Source organism: Phoenix dactylifera, chromosome 5 (genome assembly GCF_051530095.1).
Source record: "Phoenix dactylifera cultivar Ajwa chromosome 5, Ajwa_hap1_PhDact_Kaust_v1.1, whole genome shotgun sequence".
NCBI classification, from domain to species: Eukaryota; Viridiplantae; Streptophyta; class Magnoliopsida; order Arecales; family Arecaceae; genus Phoenix; species Phoenix dactylifera.
Window position 1 is genome coordinate 39545630 of NC_143194.1, and position 11354 is coordinate 39556983.

The 11354-nt window shown below is 44.2% G+C and overlaps 1 protein-coding gene across 1 annotated transcript; it reads left to right on the forward strand.

Moving 5' to 3' along the window:
- Positions 1-1921: 1921 nt before the first annotated feature.
- LOC103708830 (cytochrome P450 734A6) lies at positions 1922-6370 on the forward strand. Its single transcript, XM_039128713.3, has 5 exons — positions 1922-2398; positions 3634-3857; positions 3946-4190; positions 4303-4732; positions 4879-6370. The coding sequence occupies exons 1-5, from the start codon at positions 2104-2106 to the stop codon at positions 5353-5355; spliced, it is 1671 nt and encodes a 556-aa protein (XP_038984641.1). The 5' UTR covers positions 1922-2103; the 3' UTR covers positions 5356-6370.
- The last annotated feature ends 4984 nt before the right edge of the window (positions 6371-11354 follow it).

Genomic DNA, 11354 nt, shown 5'->3' on the forward strand with positions numbered 1-11354 from the left:
ATACAAATTTAGTTCAAATACGGACATAAATCAGATAGCTAAACTTTATGAATCACTAAATCAAATATATCAATGTATAGAAGATGAATTAAGCTATATATGACTAAATAAGATTGTAAACAAATCAGATATTTAGATAAGGATCGGATACTTGTCTATTCATCTCTCTCTCTTTTTTTTCTTTTTTTTTTTGATATGATGCGATCTGAAATTTGTGTTTGTTTCTGGATGTATTCAAATATGAAAATATATTCAAATGAATACTATACAGTCTTCTTTCACCCTACTTCAAATGCTCTTTGAAAAAACTTACATTGGAATTCAAATGCAAAAATATAGACGAAATGCATTCAAGAGGATAATAGTTCTTCTATAAGAGTGATCTTGGAAGATGATGGATCAAGCTAAGACAAAAGAAACCCGTGGCTTTCGGTTTTCTTGGTAAAACAAAGGCTTGCAAGACAAGGAAACACTTGCTTTTAGTTGATGCATTTGATGTTTCATTTGATCCCAATTCATAAAAAAAGATTTTCTTTATAGCTTGATTTCTTAGAGTCTGGATTAGTTGATAAAATCAGCTCCTAAATCCAACGCTATACAGCGAACCAATCAATAGTATACCAATATTTTTCTAAACAATGCGCTGCTATACCACGACCTATTCTCATTTCAATTCATAAGAATGACACACAAATCAAAAAACGGTCCAATATTTCTCTCCCAGATATATATAGACATATATAAAGCTTTATTTTAAAAATCTAGGATGCATGGAAGCCTAGCCTATCCGAATATCAAATTTCTTATATTAACATTGGAGACCTCACCTGTACCTTCCAATCTAGGCAACCTTCATGGACAAAAATCCATTTTGTTCATTATGGCCATCAAATTAGACGAGCTAAGCTCTTGGAAGGTTATAATTATTTCCCTGCTGATGTTCTGACACATAAAAAGGAGATTTGAAGACGGTCAAAATTCAGTCATGAATCGCATCGGATTAGATGATAATTATTAGAAGTATCGGCTTATTAATGATATGAGCAGGTAGAAGTCAAACGTTTCTGGCGACAACTGCAGCCAAGTTGTATAAATGAACTACTATTAAGTATGCCAATTTAAACTCTGCTCCATCAGAGCATTAGTTCTAACGGTATATAGCGTATTCTCTCGTAACGTATCGGGCCTCTACTCTACCTTCTCTCTCCTCCCGGCTCCCCTTCCCCTTGGAAATCATTAGAAAAAAAAGGAATTTATAAAGGCATTTACCGGCGGCAGCAAAGCAAGGCATAAATGAGCTTATAATTTCTGACAAGCATTATGTACATCAATCATAGCGCTGGCAGCGAAACGAAGGATTAAAAGCAGGAAAAAAGAAAAGGAAAACAGAAAGTACTGCCCTCGATTCCGCAACTTAATATAACGGAAACAAAAAAGAAAACATGAAAGGTTAAAATGGCGACCATTTGCGAGAGAGCGACGCCTCTCATAATGGGCCTGGCATTCAGAACACAATCATAACAAGTGGCAGTCTTATTCTTCTTCTGTTGCACTACCTCTAATCTCCCATTTAAATGCCTTGTCTCTTGTGGAGGCCCCCTCTTTTTCACCCTTCTGAGCAAACTCAAATAAAAATCCGGAAGTTTAGAACCCATCTCTCTCTCTCTCTCTCTCCCTCTCTGTGCCTGCCATCATAGACCCCCAAAAAAAAAAGAAAAAAAAAAGAAGCCAAATCCAGCTACGGACCTAAACGATAAAAGCCCGTCCATACCCACATATGGAAGGCCAGTTTGGTCATTGAACAAAAGAATTGCCCCTTTCGTTGACCCTTGTAACCCCAACGGCGGCCCCAACGGCGCCGGCCTTGCCACCCCCCTTCCTATAAAACCCCAAACCCCTATTCCTCCTCAATCCCCCCCCTCTCTCTCCTCAATCCGCAGCTATTCTCCTCTTCTCCAACTCCTTATATACCTGTACGCACGCAACGTATATTGCTACAAAGAGAAGCAAAAAAAAGGGAGTGAGTGCCTTATATTTGTAGTAGTACCAGGGGACCAAGCAAGCGAACGAGAGAGGAGGAGGGAAAACAGAATAGGAAGAGGGATGGGGGAGATGGTAGGGTGGTGTTGGAAGTGGTTTTTGCCTCTGGGTGGTTTGGTTGTGTGCATGGTCATGGTACTCAAGCTGTTGGATTTCCTTTGGTGGAGGCCAAAGAGGCTAGAAGAGCACTTCTCAAAGCAAGGCATAAGGGGTCCCCCTTACCGTTTTTTCATTGGATGCGTCAAAGAAATGGTTGGTTTGATGCTGGAGGCCTCCTCCAAGCCAATGATGCCTCACAACTCCCACAACATCCTTCCTCGAGTCCTCTCCTTCTACCACCATTGGAAGAAGATCTATGGTACCATAACCCCCTCCTCTCTCTCTCTCTCTCTCTGTATGTGTTCTTTACTTGGCCTGTTTAGTCTTTATTCCTAGCAGTGTACTTTGGTGCTTGAGGAGGCAGCGGGTGGTGTTGGTTTTGGTGTGAAGAGGTGTCTTTGGCCTTGTTTCGTTTTGTTCAGGCTTTTCTCATAATTGTTTTTTTTTTTTTTTTGTTCTGGGGCTACTTTCCTTAACTTTGCTTATGTTTCTCTCCCTAACGTTGAACCTTAGAAGGGTTCTCAAAGTATAAAAGGCGATGGACGGTGCTTGTGCGTTTGGGCTTTGTTGAGGCTCATCATATATTTCTGGGCTTGTGGGTGGCAACTCCTTTCTTATCCTCTTTTTTGTTTTTGCCCCCCTATTCCCATCTACATAGATTCTATTTTCTGGCGGTCGATCCTTTTGGTTGTTGTCAGCCTTTTTTTCCTTCTAGTGGTGGTGGAGTTAATCAGTTTTCTATTTGCCCATTTCTATAGTGCTTTCGGCATCGAATTATAGTTTGCTACAAGTCTAAAAGCTTAGATGTCGATTTTAAGTCGTGGTGTCTGTAAATTTTCTTTTTCCTTTTAACTATGATAGCCGTTCCCCCCCCCCCCCCCCCCCCCCCATCCTTTTTAGTGTGCATAATCCTCCTCTTTTGTTATTCACCTAGATTTCTCCTCACTTTCCGCTTTTCAATTTGTACTGTATCACTTGTATGACCCATTGCCTCTTGTTTTTTTCCCTTTCCTCTCCCATTTGATCCCTTTAACCTCTCTCTCTCTCTCTCTCTCTCTCTCTCCCACAGACACACACACACACACACACAGCGAGAGAGAGAGAGAGAGAGAGAGAGAGAGAGAGAGAGAGAGACATCGGCTATGTACCGTAGCTTATGGCCAAATGGTCTTTACTGCTGTACCACCTTGGGTTTTTCCCCTATCCACTCAGAGACTCTGTCTCTTTTTGAGCCCTTTTTACAGTTGCTCTTGTAGTTCTTAAGTTCTGGGAGTTGTTTGCAGTTGCTTTCTCTCATTTTCCTTGTCCCCTTCTTGTAACCTTGGGAGGTAGCTGCGGTCTATTGCTGCTCTCCACCATAAGTGCCCCTCCTTTCCTTTTTTCCTCCTGGACATCTCAATAACTCCAGCATTGGCTACATTTCTGCTCTCGATTCAATCCCTTTTGTCACAAGATGGTGGTGGTGCTGATATGCTGGCCCTGCCACTTTTCCAGGTTCCACATTCCTGCTATGGTTCGGGCCCACCGCCCGCCTCACCGTTGCCGACCCCGACCTCATCCGCGAGATCTTCGTGTCGCGGGCCGACTCCTTCGAGCGCTACGAGTCCCACCCTCTCGTCCGCCAGCTCGAAGGCGACGGCTTGGTCAGCCTCAGAGGGGAGAAATGGGCTCACCACCGGAAGGTCCTCACCCCCACCTTCCATATGGACAATCTCAAGGTACCTAATTAATTCTTCGGGACGCTTTCCTTTTTTCTCGATCTGCTCTCGTGCCAATTAATTATGCATTCCAAATTCGCACGACCAGCTGTTGATACCGCTCATCGGGGAGACGGTGAAGGACATGGTGGAGAAGTGGTCGTCCGCCATGTCGCCCTCCGGCGAGGTCGAGATCGACGTCTCCGAGTGTTTCCAGACCGTGACGGAGGATGCCATCACCCGGACCGCATTTGGGAGGAGCTACGAAGACGGCAAGGCCGTGTTCCAATTACAGACGCAGCAAATGGTCGTTGCGGCCGAGGCCTTCCGCAACGTCTTCATTCCCGGCTACAGGTAGCTGCTTCTCTCCGTTGGTACCATACATATATATATATATATATAACTGTTCCAATCCAAGCATCTTTTTTTATAAAAAAAAACAAAAAATTCTTGAATTGTACCATAGATTTCTGCCGACGAAGAAGAACACGAGCTCGTGGAAATTAGACAAAGAGATCAAGAAAAGTCTGGGGGCGCTGATCGGCCGGCGAAAGGAGATGAGCTCCGACAAGGAGAAGCCGGACGGGAGCACCAAGGATCTTCTGGGGCTCATGATCGATGCCAGCACCAAGAAAGCACCATCATCCACCTCGGACCGCCGCCGGTCGACGACGACGAGGACAGCATCCACGTCGACGATCACGGTGCGGGACATCGTGGAGGAGTGCAAGACATTCTTCTTCGCGGGGAAGCAGACCACCTCCAACCTGCTGACGTGGACGACGGTGCTCCTCGCCATGCACCCGGAGTGGCAGGAGCGGGCGCGCCGGGAGGTCCTCGAGGTCTGCGGCTCACGTGACATCCCCACCCGCGACCACCTCGCCAAGCTCAAGACCGTAAGTACCGCCGCTACCCATTTTTTTTCAAAAAAAATATTGTAATTGTTTTATTATTATTATTATTATTAGAGTGACATGTCGGTCCTTTCGAAGAAGGAAGAAAAAAAAAAAAAAACTCATAGATGATGATATTATTTGTGCAGATGGGTATGATACTTAACGAAACGCTACGGCTGTACCCGCCGGCGGTGGCGACGATAAGGAGGGCGAAGGCGGACGTGGAGCTCGGGGGATACCGGATCCCTCGGGGCACCGAGCTGCTGATCCCGATCATGGCCGTCCATCACGACGCCCGGCTCTGGGGGGCGGACGCGGCCCAGTTCAACCCGGGCCGGTTCGCGGAGGGTCCGGCCCGGGCGGCCCGGCATCCGACGGCCTTCATCCCCTTCGGGCTGGGGGCCCGCATGTGCATCGGCCAGAACCTGGCCCTCCTGGAGACCAAGCTGACGGTGGCCATCATCCTTCAGCGCTTCGCCTTCCGGCTCTCCCCCTCCTACGTCCACGCACCCACCGTCCTCATGCTCCTCTACCCCCAGTACGGTGCACCCATCCTCTTCCGTTCCCTCTCCTCAGCATCACCATCACCGCCGTCCGATCCGCATCATCCCTACCACTGGTGACTGCCTCAACCATCCGTCCGTGATTCCTTCCATCCAGTTTTTTTTGTTTTTGTTTTCGTCTACTGCAGGCGGCGGAAGCACCACAGCGCGCGGCGACCCATGTATCATGATGACCGGGCAAAGAGGAACCACCCATCATCATAGGGATTTTTTTTTTTCTTTCTTTCTTCTTCTCCTCCGCTTTCTTTCTTTTACCCAGACGACTAAAATACAACGCCCTGTACTGTTGCTACTTGTGTCCTGCGAAGCGATGCAGAACGAGACAGCCGCTAACGTGCGTGCCTGCCCCCCTTCGTTAATTACCTCCCACCCTCCATGTAAAAAGATGCCCGGCGATTGTCTAAAATACCCCCCTTTAAGCCCATATCACCTTTGTAGCCTTCATTTAGATTGACACATAAACCCTCCTCCTCTGTCTCTCTCTCCTTTGCACTCGCTCACGCTCTGGTGTATATCTACTGTATACTTTTCAATGGAAATTGTTTAGTTTACCCTTGGAAAGTTCAAAAAAAGCCACTGGAATTGCTCTCGCCCTCCCTTTCTCTCTCTGTGGTCCCTGTTTTATATGCAGTTTTTATGCGTAGAGAATCAATGCGGACGCAGTGGAACAGGGGAAGGTTGGAGGTATTGGGTGACAGGGCCAACAGTTGAAGTGACTGAAACGTGAGTACAAAATTTTGAGGGGTTATAATTGGGTGTGGCTCCGTCGCAACGCTGGACTGCGGAGATGGCCGGGAGTGGGGAAAGCCTGAGACGGGATGTCCGGCCTCGGGCTAGGCTAGCTGTCACTGGGGAAGCCGTTCCCCGAGGACCGACCGCCGGCACTGTGACTGCGTATGTCACCCTTGTCCTTCTCGGATGGGGCCCACCTCTCCGGCATCAGGCATCTCCGTACGTATGTTGTGTCTGCACACCATGCTTCTATATATGCTACCATGTACCGTATAGTGTTGCAGGTATAAGCACCAGAAAGCACTGTATAAATGACCGTATGGATCCAGTATAAGCACCAAAACGGCTGCATACATGACCGTATGGCCCCGCGGCAGGAGGCAAATCCTCCTTCACACAACTCTCCAGATAAATGGCAATAAAAAAAAAAAAAGAAAGAAGGGAAATGGCGCCAAAAATTAACTGTATGATGCACATAGAAAAAAAAAATCTTTCATGATTTGAATATCGAACCATATGATGCCCATTTGCATATAGTTTATGAACAACAACTAAAATGCAGCTAAATCTTAGAGATTGGCCTACCAACATTAATGATCTATGGACTAAATGGAGAAACAAAAAATTCCAACAACCAATGAGAAAAGCTACGGATCAGTTGATTGCAACTGTGCGTTAGAAAATATAGAAGGAGTGAAATGTTTGGAATTTCTTTTAAAAATCAAGTTCTCTCTGTTGTGTTTTGCAGAAAAGTTTATCAACCTTTTTCGGCTGAAAGTATTTGTGTTAAGAGAAGCTGCTTGATTCTCATCTCAAACCTGAAAATAATCTTTGGAGTATTGGCGTCGCACGTTAAGAGACGATGATTTATCTTTTTTGAAAAAGGCCGACTCACATCCGGATGCAGAGCTTATATATTTGTACATTGAAGATATAGAGATCCTTCAAGTTATTTATGAGATTGTTCAGCTTGTCGAACAGCTTAATAAATCTACTTACAAATCGCTACCTTTTGTAAAAAATTTTATATATATATATATATATATAAATTTTATAAATAGTTTCTGCAAAATTTATTTTTTTAATAAAAAACGACGGCTTTGCCGCTCTTTTTATAAAAAAAAAATATCGAACTCAACTTTCAATAAGCTGGTATTATTGGACAAAAGAAAAATTATTTTGTATTTGAACACCATAACAGACTAACAGTTATATATTTGGAGCAATATCCCGAATTTGAATCCCGCGGTACCAAATTTTAAAGTGACATTAGTGGTTCTTTTATTTGTTATTTTTTTGGGAAAAAGCAATAGTTGTTTTCACCAAGAAAAATAGGAGTTGTAGGGTCGTGCTGTCCCTCTATATGGCCATGATCAGGGCACATGTTTCAATCATATCTAATGATCGATCTCAAACTAATCAACAGGACATTTATGGATCACGACATATCAGTGAAGCATTTCTTGCGAAGCACATCCGGGTACAGGTCACAGGGGACCCCTTCGCAAGATCATGAGAGTTTCCTTCCTTCTCTGGTGATAAAAGCAAGAAGGAAGGCAGTTAATTAGCTGTAGCAGCACAGCTTGATAAAAGCAAGACTCAAAAAACAAGCAAAAGAATAACTCAAGCATTGCGACGGACAATTTCGTGCTTCCTCGATCTCCTACCAACTCGAGAGCCAGTTAAGCTGTAGCAGCACAGCATGCATGTGCCGATCGCGCATCCTCCTCCATGGTTGCTGGGGGCTTTCAAATGTCACGGAGCTTTTTTGTTTTTCTTCTTCTTTTCTGGCAGGAGCAACCTTTTGGGGATCTCCTGGGGCCCTCCCTTGGGAGCTCTGGATGTGCTCTCATGGTGTTGCTGGTCCCCATGAGAGCATGTGGCGCGGGTCCTTTCTCGATCCTACCCAGTGCGTACTTCCCATGCATAGAATATGGTAGGCATGCCGAGCAGTCATGTGACCCATCCCAAGGTATAATTACATTTGAATTTAAATAATTCCAATCTTAACTGGTTCTTCCTAGGCCAGTTTAACTATTCCTAAACCACACTTCTGGAACTGGATCTAGACATGGGTGGCGGCAACCAGCACGCAAGGTGAACTTTATCCTCGCGATGGCCATCTCAAAAGGAGTGTAAAGATCATGGGTTATCTACTGATGATCTTCGCAATTGATAAGGGTCACACTCATCCTAGGGAAAGGCACTCTTCTCCATGCTTTATGGAACAACTGTGTGCTATGCATGTCATACAGTAAGAGAATGGACAAGGTAGCAGCAGGACCCATACGATCATCATAGTAGGACTGCTTTGTGCATGCAATGTCTGTGGAGGCATGGAGGGAGGGAGAGAGAGAGAGAGAGAGAGAGAGCTCCAAATGATGGGAGCAACAGGAAGTTTGCATTCCCAATGCTGTGAGGCACTGCTAGCTCATTAAGAACTCAAAATAGCTTTGATAATACTAGAGGAGTGGCTGGTAGGAAGCGCGATGGAGGTGTCCTAACGAGAGGTCTTGTCCTTTTCTCAAGAGGAGGCCTTTGTTTATTAGTTGATTTGATTTCCCTGTTTGGGGAACAGATTCCTATCTCGCATTTATGTACTCAGAAGGAGCTTGATTCCCTTGTGATTGTCTAAGAGAGGAAAGCAATTTTGCTGCTGTTTCCATCAGAATTCTCTACTAGAGGGAGGCCTTGTTGATGTGGCACATTAGGCCGCTAGTTGAGATTAAGTAATCTTAAGTCGATTAGCTAGAACATGGGCAGCTCATCTGTGCGAATTAGAATGTCCCTCGTATTGAGATACTCATAAACAGAAAAGCTTTTCTTTGAAGTTATGCTTATCTAAACAGCAATGTTCTTCCTTCCTGTTTGTTTTTTTGATGGAAGGTTGCTGGCCATCTTAAACTAAGTTCCATGTGGGATTATGAAAAGATTTTTCTTATTCCTTATCGAATGCCACCTACATATGACAATAGCTGAGATTGACTCCTGGAAGAAACCGATAGTAATGGTATTTGGAATCTTTTACATGCAAGAAGGTGGCTAGCTTATAATATTGATCCTCTCAAGCAATCATGCAGGAGACCATGTTCCCTGCCTCTCTTTTTTTTTTCCTCCGTAATTGTTCACGTTATGGCACAATATATTCATGATAAGGAGACATGATCTTCAAGCAAGATGTACTTGAAGAGTACATCAAACTTATTAGTTAGCATCAGATGCGAATACTTCTCCAAGGAAAAAAGAAAAGGTGTCCTCATCCTTTTAGAGTACAACGCAGTGGGTGGGTCAACTCTAAATCAACCAATGATTGAATTGAGGCCTCACAAAAAAAATGAGATCACTCTTCGAAATCATTCGTCACTCGCATTCGTCTAAATCACAAAACTTCCAGTTTGTCGAAATAAAGGTGTTTTAGTAGGATAATATAAAAATAAATAATTTTCCTTTGTGTTTTTTTTATTATTTGCTGCGGCCAAAAAGCATGTGTGTGTGTGTGTGTGTGTGTATATATATATATATATATATATGTATATGCATATTATAAATAGGGAAGGGTTGTGATTTTTGGATGGAGAGCAGATAAGAGGAAGGATCTCAAAGCAAACACCGGGCCGGGATGGGCCCTCCCTGAGCAAGCTGTTGGTCGTTAGGCATGGCTCTGGAGCCGACAGCCGTCCGACCGAAGATTGAACAGCTGTTGTAATGCACCGCATATCAATGCGGACAAGCCTCTCCCTCCATCAGCTCGCTCTAATTCCAAGGCCCCGTCGTCCTCCCACCTTCGCTCCTAGTAGAAAAATGGCCGAAGTCTCCACCAATCTCCTCCTGGCCTTGCGAGAAACACATGGCCTTTGAACTTGATATGCTTGGATTCTACACTCCCCATGGATTCCAGCTCATAGGACCCATAAACAAGAATTAGGAGGATGCCCCCATGAACGCTCCTAAATATTTTACTAACGTCCACTTCCCAAGCAAATTCCCTCCCTTAGATCCTTAGATCCATGGCTTCGGCTGAAACCCCTCCTCCCTAATCAAAACACCATTTGTTTATGCCTACAACACTTGGTTGCCCTGCCCCAGCTAAATGCCAAAGGCCCTCCCCTTGATTTGTGCCCGGCTGTCGGCGTGTTGTTAGACAAAAGCGCCAACGACCATCTCCCTCCTATCATTGCATAGTGTCGTACCTTTGGCTTAGCAACCATATGCATACATGCATACATACATACATATATATAAATAAATAATCTACTCTAAGTCTCAATGCTTTCATCTCCTCTTTCCTCCCCTTCTCCGGAGGTTTGTTGGTTACAGCTGCATTTGAGCTAATGGGTGCAGTTTAAGCATGCTTAGCTGTGAAAAGGCACGGCACCTTGCTGACCGAGCTCATTAATGTAACCGGAAGCCTCGTGTTTTGCTCGGGTGGCCTTCCATTTATCTCGTGACAGGCCCCGATGGTCTTATCTTGGTCACGACAGTACTCCTCTGTCGTGATGCGAGCTGTCGGAGCGACTCTAATTTCTCCGGACCAATATACTCCCCGCCCAATGAGAAATATCATGATGCCCATACTTCGGGACAGGATCATACACATACCAACATGCATGCAAGCATAAACATGTACTTGTTGTACATGCTCTCTGGAGCGCAAGTTGGAGCCATAGCAGATTTAGTACCCCCGTTTGTCACTTATCACTAATGATGTGTTGTAATTTTATTGGCTACTAATCTCTTGTTGAGTATACTATTTCTGTCATCCATTGTCTTTCCGAAAGTTGCTCCCCATAAGTCCATGGAATCTCTCATCTCAATCACTAACCGCATATACTCCATCAAGTCTTTTAAAGTCCACTGGAGCATTGTTAGATTTTCTCCCTTTTTTCCTCCCAAATCACCCATAAAAATCAAGGGCTTCTAGCATCATCTGTTCTTCTTTTCCATGCTTGCTTATTCCATTTTGCATTGTTTTATTCTAATTAACTCCGGAGCTTTACTAACAAAACTATTTTTCACTCTTCTTAGTTTACCAATACATTTCAATTCTATATTATCATCATTATGATACAGATGTCTCCATCCATTTCATATCATTTCATTCTTCTTATAGACAACGTTTTCATGCTTGCATCCATATTTACCTTACCATTGGCTTATAGATAACTAAGTTTCCAATGCAAACAAAAACTAAATAAAACACCTCCATGCTTTGACCACTCTATATGTTAACTTTTTCAGATTCGTTTGTACTCCGAACATTTTTTATCTCATTTCAGGCGACTGCAATAATAGCATAATACTACACACACACATACAAGACATACAAA

Excerpts from the sequence above, each read along its gene's own strand:
- LOC103708830 (XM_039128713.3), top strand. The coding sequence starts at position 2,104 with ATGGGGGAGATGGTAGGGTGGTGTTGGAAGTGGTTTTTGCCTCTGGGT. Across the intron at positions 4,191-4,302 it reads GTCTTCATTCCCGGCTACAG|ATTTCTGCCGACGAAGAAGA; the intron begins GTAGCTGCTTCT and ends ATTGTACCATAG. Across the intron at positions 4,733-4,878 it reads ACCTCGCCAAGCTCAAGACC|ATGGGTATGATACTTAACGA; the intron begins GTAAGTACCGCC and ends TTATTTGTGCAG.